Below are 13,965 nucleotides of genomic sequence, written 5' to 3' on the forward strand. Positions count from 1 at the left end.
GCATAGATTTTTATAAAGCATTGTATACAGGCCACTTTCAGGCTGTTTGAGTCTTTCTGGTTGCACTTTTCTGATGTCAAGGCTTCACACTGCTTCTACAGCCAGGTTTGTGTTTGGACAGGTTTTATCTTGCACGCGCCACTTTGTGAGCAAAACATTCTGCATTGCAGAGACCGTGCAACAGAGTGTGATCACTACAAGTGCAAATATAGGTTAAGTTAGCATATGTGTGTCCATGGATAGTGTGTTTACTTCTTATCTGATTTTAAAATAATATTTTAGTGGTATTTTATATTTCACATTTCCTTACTTTCAATGGATCATTTCAGGTTGCATAATGCACACAGTTCTCAAGTGCAAAAATATGTGCAATATTTTTACAATTAATGTCATGGACATCAGAGGGTGGTAAAGGTTGATTGAGAATTTTGCTTGTCTAAAATTAGAAAGGAATGCAAAATGTTATATATAAATGGCGAATATTTTTAAGAGTAAAACCACTTCTTATCACATTTCTGGATTACCTCCATATGAAAGTTCATACTTGGTTTCTGGAACATTACTTTTCTGGAATCATTACTTCATGATATGAAGAAACTCTGATGTGATTGGCTGTTTATGACATCAAAAGACAACTCTTTCAATAGATGAATCCACAATAATAATAATCCACAATATAATGTTAATTAATTGAAACTCAGAATGTGAAAGAAGGTTCATACAGACTTAAATTATACATACTTTGTACTTTGTATAAAGTAAGTACTAAAATCCATACATACCCTTATATTTCAGACGAATTATGGGAATAAACTCACACAGTGTCACAAATCTTAACTCTGGTCAGGTCACATTTAAATACCTAAGTGACTCTGTGACCGCAGCATTGATGATCTGCTCTATCAGATTACACACCCTGATCAGCCGTTTAATCTTGTTAACTAACTCTAGTTAACCTCCTATAATCCTTAATCTGCCTATCCGCTCCTCAATACCTAGTATCTTGAATTTTCCTGTAGGCATTCTAAAATTGCAATTAACAATATTTTGGGGGAAATTATTTTACATTACAGCAGTGCTTTCATCAAAATACTATTTAGATTTTTTAGTTAAAAGGATAGCCCAACCAAAAATTAAAATTATATCCCATGATTTACTCACCCTCAAACCATCACAGGTGTGTATGACTTTCTTACAATATAAAGGGCATTATATAAAAAAATGTCCTGACTCTTCCAAGCTTTATAATGGCAGTGAATGGGGTTTGAGACTTCGAAGCAATATAAAGTGTATCCTCCAATCATAAAAAAGTACTCCACATGGCTCCAGGAGGTTAATAAAGGCCTTCTGAAGTGTTTGTGTAAGAAAAATATCAATATTCAAAACTTTATAAATGTTAATTTATTAATTTGTCTTATATCAAAATCCTTAAATTTTTTTTGTTTACAAATCCTATTTTTTTTTTTTACTTTTAATTTGTGTTTTGCTCTCTCCTCTGAGTCAGATGGTTTGAGTGCGAGTAAATCATGGGGTAATTTTTCATTTTTTGGGAGTGATTGAAAACAAAGGATAGAAGAAAGAAAGGAAGGAAGGAAGGAAAATGTAATGGTAACTTTCTGCCAGAATTAATTTTATAGAACAAAGTCTTCACATCATGCAGAGACACCTGTACATAATCAAATCAGATGTAAATTCTCAAGTTCGGTGGGATCAGTGCTCAAGACTTGCTGAAAATGTTCACAAGAAACTGCACCCTACACTGTTCCAGAACATTCCAGCCATACAACAAATGTTCGCATATTGTGTCTTTGTTCTAATAAAGTAGTTTCAGGTAACACTGCAAATTGCAAACACGCATGACAGGGAAACACAAGCAACCAGTACCCGGAAACACACATATAGGGAGGGATTCAAACTTACAGAAGGCTTTTTATGCACAAGACGAAAGCGTGGGGGAAGTCCGATTCACTTGAGCGAATCGGTTCGTTCGGACGGTTCGTTTGTGTGAAACACAAATCTTTTTAATGAAAACGGTTCACTAATTTGACCAATTGTTTTAGTAGTTAAGATTGTTTAGAGGTTTTTCACTAGCAATGTGGCCTAAATGTATTTTCAAATATTGTTTTAATTATGCTTTTTGACACAACAATAACTTAATAATCATTTGACAAAAATGCATTATTATCGCTTTACTGCGTTATATAAATATAAATAATTGTTTCAATGTCATAAAAATGTTTTAAACGTATATTATACCTTAGAACCGTTCTTAATACATATTATTATTAGTGTAGTCTTGTGTTTCTCTTAACAGTTTTATCGAAGTAACAGTAATTTTAGTAGTTTGGTGGAAACTTCTAGTTGTGCGTGAGTCGTTCACAAATGCCGAGACAAAATCATCTCAAAGAACCATTTCATAAGAATGATTCGCGAATCGAAGAGCGTCAGTTACACAGCAGACGGTCAAAGGTTACGCACGCATCGCTCTCGGTGGATAACCCACGCCTTGTTCTTGTTGACATTCATCTCATTCGCCTGATATTGCGTAAACGAGAAGTAGAGCGAACGCCAAAGTTGCTCAAGGGTGCGACTTGGACGTGGTGTCTGATGTAGACTCGGTTCTGAGCTGATCCCGCGCGGTTCCTCCACTCCACACCGCTGACCTTCTATCATTTCTCGACAGCCGGGAAAGAGGCGCTGGTCGCGGGCATGGATGCCGTGTGGATGCTCCCTGTGCTGCTGGTGCTCCCGCTCCTGTTATTGACCAGCAGCACGTTCGTTTTCTATTTCAAAAAGTGCTTCTATGTGGCGTACATGATGCTGCTGGCCGTTATCACCATCCCGATTTGCATTCTTAAAAGCGGCGGCAGGGACATTGAGAATATGAGGTGAGTTTTCAACAACGCAAGACACATAATGTTTTGTTTCTACACTCGTGGATTTGCTTTAGGACCTGGGCTGTCATTTTATGTGGTTATGGTGTTACAGCAACAAATAAGCAATGGAACATATCATATACATTAAATTATACATGCAATCACATTTTTAATTGCTCGTTTATGCACCCACATATGCTTTTTTACTATTGAAATAAGAAAGCATTTGTAACGCAATGCATTGCATCTGTTTAAGTTAACGTTACCCCGGACAGATGTTCGGATCACAGTAGTGACTCTTTAGCCAGCTCGCCAAGTAACGTTGCAGTTCACGCGAGAACACATGCAGGCCTCTGTATAGTATGTTTAATACGATATCAGGGTGATGCATGAATAAAATGAAGCTCTGTGTGGCATAACAACACAAAGCGATGCAAATATGTGTTTATCGCACGTGTTTCGTCGCTTGTGGGTCTTTAAGCTGCAAGCTAGATGCTTGAGCTTTTCGTGCAAGCCAGATATGGCGACCAAAGCGTGTTTGTTTTCTGATGATATGATATGGGAAGGTGTCAAAACGATACTAGTTGCTAGTTACACACGCTCTAGACTCTGTAGTTTGTTATAACGAGGTCGTGATGGATTGGTGACACGGCTCCGCTCGTGCAGAGTTCGTCCTGGTCGATGGGGCTTGATTAAAACCAGCAGTCAAACTCGTTCCACACATTGGACAGTTGATCGATGGATTCCAGGCCATCAGTTTAGAATCAATGTTCGCGCCGAAAGTCGCTTTAAAACCTTCCGTAGCACTCGAGAATATCGCTGTCATGGTAACGGACGTTCTAGAAAAGAAATCGAACGTCCCTCACAGCATTGATTGACACAAAATAATACTATCATTATCTTCAAATAATTAAAAGTGATTAGATTTTTCCGTGTCGTTTTGTTACAAAAATTTAAAACAGAAGCGATTTAAATCTCCTTTCCCCCCTAAAAAAAAAAGCAAAATTGTGTAAAATCAGTATAAATTGATGATACACTGAAATTAAGGCAACCAAAAATATTTGGCAGAAAAAATATAAAGTTTGATTCCACAGGGCCAAAACCACTGAGCAGAATGGAATTTAACCTGTTTAATTAAATAAATCATAATGAAACAGGTTTCTAGCACAGCAGCTGTTTAAATGTTTATATTTCAGCAACAGATTGGAGTAGAAATATAATTATTTAAATAAAAAGTTGATATAAAAACAGCCTTACACAACACAAGTATGTTCTTTATTAAATTAACTTTATTGTCGTTTTTTGGCTAAATGGAAACTTTAATTTCAGTTTCCACAAAAAAAAGTGTAAAGCTGCATGAGTGTGACATTTTTGAAAGTACTAATATTCCATGTAATCTCATTTAAAAGGCCTTAAAGGCTGTATCCATGCTAATTATAAAATACTTTTCAAAATGCTGTTTTAGAAGCAGTAAGACATTTCACTCGTGATGTCACCTGTACAAGTTGATATACTGTTGTAGTTGTAGTAAATTAAAATTAAATTAATGCATTTAGCAGACTCTTTTATCCAAAGCGACTTACAGTGCATTCAGGCTAACATTTTAGTTAGGTTTTATAGTTCTATATATTTTTTTAGGTATTTTAGATCTTGAAGTTACACTAAAATAAAATGATCAGTTTGCTTTTTAAATATTTGATTCATTCTTTTGTTTGCATACTCTGGATCGGGATCTGTTGTGTTCAGTGTGTTCTGCATCACCTGGTATGAAAAGCAGCCTTGTGGTGTGTTCTCCACTAATAGAGTACATGTGATATGAAAATTGGAGACCTGAGGTCTGCATACACACAAAATTTTCCGTCAGCGCTTGTCCTGATGTTCTGCTAGAGACTGTTTCACATGCTCACTAAAATCTACAGAATTTCTGCTCTTCAGAACAGTTGGTTCATTCACACACGGTACAATGAACACACTGGGCGCCAAAGAATAACAGACATCCATTTATTGCAGTTAAACACAATCATCTCTCTTTGAAATGTAAATTATGATGGAATAAACATCTCATAAACTGTAGTAACCCTGATTTGTAATGCTGATAAACTGCTTGTGAAGTTTAAGATATACGATAACAGCCGAGCTTGGCAGGCTTTATACTCTTGTGTTCCTTTCTGCTTGTGTACCAGCAGGGTAACGTGTTAGAGAACAGGTTGACATTTGTGATAACAGAGTTTATTTAGGACGTGTGTAGTAACTAGAACAAATAATTAAATGATGGTATTATATGCGGTTCCATAGCTGATTGTAATACTGAGCTACTTTTAAACCCTGATGTTCGCTAAATAAATGTCCAAAACAAAATGGTAAAATTTATGATTTTATTTTTATAAAGTGCATTTTTGTTGTTTGTGTAAGGATGCTTGACACTTTGTCATTAAACGTAGTATGTTGTCAGCAATTGCATTTCTGTTGTGTCATGTTTTTTTTTCATTCTATTCACCAACAATACTGAAAAAAATTAAATTCAGCACTGAATAATCAGAAAAGTTTTTTGAGCAGCAAATCAGCTAATTAGAATAATTTCTGTAGTATCATGTGACATTGAAGACTGGAGGAATTATGCTAAAAATGAAGCCTTGAATCAATGAAATACATTTCATTTTAAAAGGTACTTAAATAGAAAACAGCTATTTGAAATCGTAATATTTCCAATGTTACTGGTTTTATTGATCAAATAAATAATGCAGCCTTGATTAACATAACAGACTTCTTTCAAAAACATTTAAAAAATCTTACCAAGCCCAAGCTTTTGAACAGAAGTAGGCTATACCTCAAAATATACAGTACCTTGGTACTATATACAAAAAAAAATCATAATAATAAATGTGTGATGGTAATGTGATTGGCTAAATTAATCTAAACAAATTCAGATAATCTACATTTTTGACCCTGGACCACAAAACCAGATATAAGGGCCATTTTCTTTCAATTGAGATTTATACATCATCTGCATATAAACTTTTCATTGATGTATGTTTTGATCATATTTGGCTGAGATACAACTATTTGAAAATCTGGAATCTGAGGGTGAAAAAATAAATAAATAAATACAAATACTGAGAAAATCACCTTTAAAGTTGTCCAAATAAAGTTCTTCGCAATGCATATTACTAATCAAAAATTACGTTTTGATATATTTACAGGAAGACATTTACAAAATATCTTCAAGGACCATGATCTTTACTTTATGTCCTGCCGATTTTTGACATTAAAGAAAAATTGAATGTTTTTTTTTTTTTTTTTTTTTTTTGTTTATTGCTACAAATATACCCCAGTGACTTAAGTCTGCTTTTATGCTCCAGGGTCACATATATAGTAACAACAGCAGTGCAGATTTGTTGCAGAACAAGTACTGTCTTGTCTTAAATATGCTTTACTCTGTATTACAAATCACACACACATGCAGGATCTCCATGCAGTGAGCTGTTTTTCCACTAGATTCAGAACATGTCAAAACTCAAAACCTCGGGGGAATTTCTCAATAATCACTAGTGAGATGACGTGTAGTGCGGACAGAGTTTCATGTCAGAGCTTTAGTGAAATTATTCTCAGTGTAAACTCCGAAACCTAACATTTCATCAGATTTCAACGCTTGTTCTGATGAAACCAGAGGTTAATTGTTGTAGAACAACATTTCACCTATAACCTACAGTACTAAATATTTCACCATCATTCATTATAACCCTCTCATATCTGAATCATCTTTCAGGATCGGGAAGTGTTTGAATGAACGAATGCTCTGAGTTGTGTTGACTCTTCTCAGCTGTGCTGTTATGTAACCGCCGATGACTTTTGCCCACATTTGCTCCACATGTTCACATTATTGATATGAGCCTCTCATGACACTGTATCTGTAATCTCTTTGTTTAACGCACAACATCCCATGATAAACATCAAATAATTTTGATTTGATAAAAGTCTCATCACTGATATTTTTGTACATTATTTATACATTATCATAGTTTATATTGGTATTTTGAATGATCTTTTATTTTTACATTTTTATTTTTTTTGTGTGTATTTTGATTTTGTCAGCTAAGCATAGACTATAAACAACCTGTGAAAGGGTAATTACTGATGTATTTGATGTAGAAAAAAATATTGTTGATCTCTGCAGACATCAAGCTTTTAACCAAAAAAAAAAGGCAAAACTATGCCATAAGTCCTAAAATGCTTGTGTCTGTGTTTGTGTTTTGGCCTACAAAAAAAAATTCATATTTCTGCTGCACTTTTTAGGGGTCATGTTTGTGCCTCTGTCTATGTCTGCTCAGACCTGGAGCCAGAGATTTGGACAAAAATGATTTCTGTTGCAGACATGAGCAATAGCTCAATTTTGATGGTCTGTCACATTTCTAAAATCCTATTTGTGTCCGATAGGGTTGGGTATAGTTTGAATGACTGGCCATTTCCGAGCATTGAACAGAGTTTACAAAGAGTGACTGGTTTGTCCACATTTTTTTGTTCATGGCTGTTAATGTGTTGGGAAGCCAGAATGTGTATCCATCAACAGAAACATAGATTAGCCGAACTCTGTCTGTTGGACTTGTTGTTATTTTTAACAAGCCATATTACAGAGATCGTCAGAATTAAGTTGAAACGTGGTAAAAGTGCATTGGTGGAGAACAGTACGCTACGAGTCTTTTATTTACAGAGAACCATTACACCCCTAGATAAAATTCCCATAGACTTACACTAAAGAAGCAAGGAAGAAATGGATTATTTGAGTGACTGTTATTGGACACGTTCTGGATTGAAATGTCTTTTTGCTTCCTGTAGGGTCATCCGCTTCGTGGTTCGCCATGTGAAGTACTTCCTTGGTCTGCGCTTTCAGGTCAGCGGTTGGGAACATCTCCAGACAGATGGACCATACGTCATCATCTCCAACCACCAGTCATCACTCGATGTGCTAGGTGAATGAAAAAAAACCACAACCAATCAACACTGAGTGTGTTCGGTATTACTATTACTACCACTTTAATCTATGAAGGCATGGTTAGGATCACAGTCTGGCAGAACAGCTCCTGCCAGCATGACCAGACCTGCATGTGTTCAGTGCACACCCAGATGAGTCACATGATCATACTTGTGCTGCCAGTCTTCCTGTGCTGATTCTCCTCCTCTCTGCAGGTATGATGGAGATCCTGCCGGACCGCTGCACGATGATCGCTAAGAAGGAGCTGGTATGGGCCGGGACAGTGGGCATGGTTTGCTGGCTGGGAGGAATCGTCTTCATTAACCGCCAAAAGACCAGGGACGCCAAGAACGTCATGAGCGATGCCGCTAAAACCATGTTGGCCGATCAGGTCTGTCACATCTGACAAATGGTGGTTTACCTCACAATTCATTCTGTAACTCTGAACCACCTAGCATGAGCTTTTAGGTTATTAATGTATGTTATATGATCCTATTGAAGCATCATTTCTTCATTTACTTGAAAAGTTTTAAAAAGTTGTATTTAAGAGCCAAATTCCAGATGAAAAACTACACTACCCATGAATCTTAAAGAGAAAATCATGGCAAACATCAGGACAAGGTCCTCATACAGGACCGTTTTTATAAAATAAATTAATAATTTTAAAAGATGCTTCAACATCTCCATCTCCACGATCATTCTTGTGAACGCAATCAGTTATGATCAGTGTATCATTATACAGGATCCATGCAGTCGGTCTTAAAGGGACAGCAGCGCATTAATACCTGCTGCTGAATATGTCCTTAATGTTAATCAAACAACAAAACACAGCTTTAACAAAGATTCATCTAAATTTAATTCATACAGCAAACACTATGCAGTACTCTACACTTTATTATTACATTTTTGTACCTTATTGTATTTGTAACAGTTAAATTGTATTTATCTATGCTTGTGACTTGTGTATTTGATTAGAGTTTTTATTTTTTTTACTGACCGTTCACTTGCCTTTTTATCATGTTAATTTTTACTGTAGTATAGAAAAAAGCTTAGTTTATTTAAAGTAATAAACGAAAAGCAAAGTTACACTAATATAAAATAAATGGCATCCTATTTTTTTATTTTTTATTTTATTTACATTGACATTTTCTTATTTGTGACATTACTTTTTATGTAATGCTAAAACACTGCTCATCACTTTCAGATGCTGTAGTGATGCATTCTTTTCCATGAAAGAATGTGAAACATATATATTGCTTATATAGTTTTCATTTTTAAATATTTTAAAATATAATTTAAATGGATACTATCAGTCTGTTAGTGCTGTTGCAGGGATGTTGTAAAGAAGAGGTCTCATTTTGTGATTGCATTGAACTTCCCCTAGATCCGATTGTGGGTGTTTCCAGAAGGCACACGGAATCAGAACGGCGGGCTTTTGCCTTTCAAAAAGGGAGCGTTTCACCTGGCCATTCAAGCACAGGTGAGTGTTACTCCTCGACTCCTTCACTTACACTTGACCTGATATAACCTGACCTGTAAGTGCAAAGTACATAGCTTTCGTCATTTACCTAGCACAACCAGAACAAGCTTGAACTCAATGGTCCCTCGTTAAACCATGAAACTGGTGTCACGGGTTAAAGGTCGTCAGGGAGACTGACTGGTTTCCCTCAGGCAATCCATCTCATGAACAGTATAATACACAACACTATTTGAGATTCTTTGCTCATGGTGTTGCGTCTTGTGTTCACCAGCAGAGAGAGCAGTCGATCCTTGTGTTATTTAGTGCTCAGCTCCTGTGTTGTTTTAGCGCAGCCTCAGAGAAACTTTCACACTTGTGCATTTGATCTGAACCCATTTCCAAAGCCACATCAAACATTCCTTCAGCATTTCTTTCTTTCTTTCCTGTGGCTTGCGAATAAACTTGAGAATTAAGCCAATTGGATTGTATTGGAACAATGAAATACATGGCAGATTTTTTTTTTTTTTATATACTTCGTTTCATTTTTAAGCTTCTTTTCTAATTAGTATACATATATATATATATATATATACACACACAAAATGTTTCAAAATGCAATTTAATGTTATTGATGCATAATTTAGTTATATTTAACTACATTTAAACATGAGTTATTGTTTAATTTAGATTTATTTTATAATAAAAATGGTATTATAATAAAAATGGTTGATTGATTTCTTTCTTTTCTTTTTATATATATATATATACACAAATGTAAAATGTAGAAATATATTCAAGAATTTTTTTACCTTTCAAAAAGCAGTTTAATATCCAAATTAATTAATTTATTGTTTTATTTAACTACAATCTTAAATGTGACTACAAACTACAAGCCTAAATTAAACATTGTAAAATGTTTTTGTCCATTTACATCTTTATTAAATTTTTTTTTTTTTTTTTTTTTTTTTTTTGTGGTATTCCTAGTCCTTTATAATTTGGAGTCACTTGTTTTAATATTAATGATGATTGATCTGACATGCTTTCACACACACTGTACAGCTATGTCATCATGAGAACCGGCGACTCTCTGGGTCTATTATTAGTCTGGGAGGATAGTTCAGTCTGTGTGTGATCTTAGTTTTGTGTGTGAGAGCGTTTCTAATCCCTGCTGACCTACTGCCTGCTTTCTCTTCCTCTCTCAGGTTCCCATCATACCCATCGTCTTCTCTTCCTACAGCAACTTCTACCTACGGAAAGAGAAAGAGTTCAAATCAGGTGATGCATGTTACAAATATATGTTATGGAGAAACAAAAGGCCTTGTGTGTAAATTAAAGAAATAGTTCACCCCAAAAAAAGAAAGAAAGTTGATTCTTTCATCATTTACTCGTCATCTTCATTTCCTTCTTAACCTCTATGATTATGAAAAACCATTGAAATATTAATATAGTATTAATATTACTATTAATATAGTAATAATAAACATTTCTGAATTCTTTCCAACAGGAACCATTACTCTGAAAGTCCTACCAAAGATCGAGACAAAGGGACTGACGGCAGATGATGTGACGACGCTCTCCGAGAAATCCTTCAGTGTCATGCATTCGGCCTTCATGGAGATCTCCAGCCAAACCACGCAGAGCAATGGGCCGTCTTCCCACTGAGCGCCCTATCATTCGCTCCGACAACAAGGATGGCTCGAGACCACGTCGTTGGTAATCATGCCAACCAGGCGCTTTAGTGTCCTCCCCGCGGTCCTCATGAAGCAGGAACACATGTCCATACAGACAGACACATGCATTCACCTTGAATACAGTACATACAGCAGATGTTAATTTAGCCTAGTTTGATCTTCCATTGGACTCCAGGGGGCGCTAAGAGGCAGAACGGTGGGTTTTTCTGGCGTGCCGCTTTAACTGCGTCCTCTTTGATGTTGGTTCGGACTGCTTTCGTTCAGCGACGGGTTGCGTTTTGCAGCGACGCCCTGAGAACATCGTAGATGTGCATTCGACATGCATGCCTTTTTCTCTGTTTCTCTTCCTTCCTTTTGATCTACCAAGACTCATTTGTGTAGATCGCCTTTTCCTCAAAGTACTTTGCTTGCATTTTGGACAGCCATCTGTATGCGTTTTTCTTCTGTCATTGTTTGCTTTTGTATTCAAGTCTTATGCAAGAGTATTTTTCTTTAAAGACTTCCCTTTACTGTTTTATATAACTTTCATTTATTGACCAAAAAGATTGATTTGGAAATGTCCTATACATTCCAGAGTAAAGCTTTTTGTGTCATCACAATTAAGGATTCAGAAAAGGCAAACAGATTTTGCGCTGCTGACTATTAGCTCTGTTTCCTGTTTGCCATTTAAAGGTTTAGTTTGTAACAAATATCTCTATTGTCACCGTTATCAAGTGTGGCTTATTCCTGTGCCATGTGTCCAAAGTGTCTCAGCCGCTGGCTGCGTATAATGGAGGAATATTGTGGGAAACACTATTGATGATCTATTCTTGATGATCAGGATTGTTTGATTAGTGTTTAGGATCGCAATACGTTCCAGTTTTTCTTTAGTTTAATGCTTTGCTTCTTTCCTGTTTTGGTTTGTTTTCAGGCTACAAAATACCATTTTCATTTATATAAAACATTGTTCAATCCTTTTCTTAAAACTAAAATCCATTTACAAGGGAATTATTATTATAATAACTAATGGAAAAAGTATTATCTAACATGTTATATAGCCAGTTTAACTTAAATGTGTTTAAGAGCCATTATTATTCAGATTTTGAAGGACAAACTACCGTACATTTGTTTACAGATGATATCATTTTTCTTTCAAAACCTGCTGTAAAATTGTCCCATGGAGTTATTATATTTTAAATGGCTGAGGTTTGTAATCTTTTTAAGTGGATGTTGACCCGAGACATCGAAAGATGAACATAAAATGGTCATGCACTTATTTCTGAGGTCTGCTCCATGATCAGGTATTAAACTTGACCCTGAACCTTAAGTTTAAAATAGATATATTTAAATATTTGAAAATTATGAAAATGATAAATTATTTAACGCATATTTAATAAACCAGACTGTATTGACACCTTATGGCAGTAAATTAAGATTAATATTTGTAATTACTTTCAAAGACATTGTTGAATTTTATATTTAATACTTGGTGTTGCGGTTCTTATTGTTTGTTAAGAATGTATAACATCTTTAATTTAATATGTACAATATTATTTAAGAGGATTGAATTGTGCGTGTCCTATTATAATGAAAGACGGTTTACTTTGAATGAAATGTTAAGTTTTGTTTTTGCTAAATATCCAAATTAGACCCAGTTGTTGTTATTATTTAGTACAAATTTAAACACCAATGCAATTTTGGACCCCCCTTTTATGTTGTGTATTAGGTCACAGATTCTTTAAGCACTGTTTTCGATGTCAGTTTTGCTCTGCTGACTGAAAACCGTGCTGCGTTCATGAAACGGTGTGTTGTGATTTTTCACCAAAGCTATTAAGGATGTACAACAGGTGAAGCTTGAAAACATTTTGATTATAAGACCTGTTAGACGAACCTGTCAGACATTTCACAGGCAGCCTTGTGTACGTGTGTGTATGAGTGAGTGAGTGTGTGTCCATTGTGTGCGCTGAATGTGTTTGTAAGGTGACCTGATACACAAATAGCCCATTATAAAATCTGTAAAGTCAAATAAGACTATGATTATACATAAAAATGTTGTTTGTGGTATAATCTGGGTGCGACCTGTGGTAAGAACATCTAGGACAAAGTGTCAATAAATCGTCTGTTTTTCCAATAGAATTGGTAGAGTTTGTTCTAGACCTTTGTCATCTGTCTATCAATTTATTTCTGTTTATTTTGATTTATTTTTTCACACACACACACATTTACTTGGCCTAATCTACAGACAAATATATGTTACAAATTACTACAGACAAACCCAAAACCTATATTTAGCATTTTTATTATTTCATATTATTGGTGTTGGAATTATAAATATAAAATTATATATATATAACTATAAAATTATATATATATATATATATATATATATATATATATATATATATATATATATACACCACATGCACGCACATAGATGAATATTATGCATTTGAAGATGTTCCAATACACAATATGGAGCTAAAATAGTATCAGAATTCAAGTATTAAACAAATTTTGTTGACACATGTAAAGTTAATTCACATTCACAAAAAAAGTACAAATCATTCCAAAAGGCAACTCACATACTTCTACTTAATTTAATCTTGATCTAAAATATGATTTGCAAATGCACAGACATATTGTGTGAATGTAAATTTGTTGTGCATTTTCATACTTGGCTTATTCAATTTCACAGATAAAACATTTTATTTTTGCCAACAGTAAATTCCTGAAATTCATAACCTTATTTATACTTACAAAATGTACTTTTGAAATGCACAAAAATATTTTGTGAATGTAAATTTGTTTGAACATTTGCACATTTGACATCTGGTTACAAAATTGATTCACAAATGCTCAATTCACATTCCCTAACCCTAACAAGTTTATATATTTGCAAACCGTAATACACAAATTCATAACCTAAGAGTTAGGTGAATTAAGTTATGAGTTTTTGAATTGCTGTTTGCATATTTTGTAAATGCATTAATT

At 34.8% G+C, this 13,965-nt stretch overlaps 1 protein-coding gene across 1 annotated transcript; it reads left to right on the forward strand.

Annotated features, from left to right (window-relative positions):
- Positions 1–2,432: 2,432 nt before the first annotated feature.
- On the forward strand, positions 2,433–13,107 carry LOC113095280 (1-acyl-sn-glycerol-3-phosphate acyltransferase alpha-like). The gene is made up of 6 exons (XM_026260855.1): positions 2,433–2,888; positions 7,710–7,843; positions 8,061–8,236; positions 9,230–9,325; positions 10,507–10,579; positions 10,809–13,107. Exons 1-6 carry the CDS (start codon positions 2,710–2,712, stop codon positions 10,964–10,966), a joined length of 816 nt encoding a protein of 271 aa, XP_026116640.1. The 5' UTR covers positions 2,433–2,709; the 3' UTR covers positions 10,967–13,107.
- Positions 13,108–13,965: the final 858 nt, after the last annotated feature.

Source organism: Carassius auratus, unplaced genomic scaffold (genome assembly GCF_003368295.1).
Source record: "Carassius auratus strain Wakin unplaced genomic scaffold, ASM336829v1 scaf_tig00215652, whole genome shotgun sequence".
In the NCBI taxonomy this organism is placed as follows: domain Eukaryota; kingdom Metazoa; phylum Chordata; class Actinopteri; order Cypriniformes; family Cyprinidae; genus Carassius; species Carassius auratus.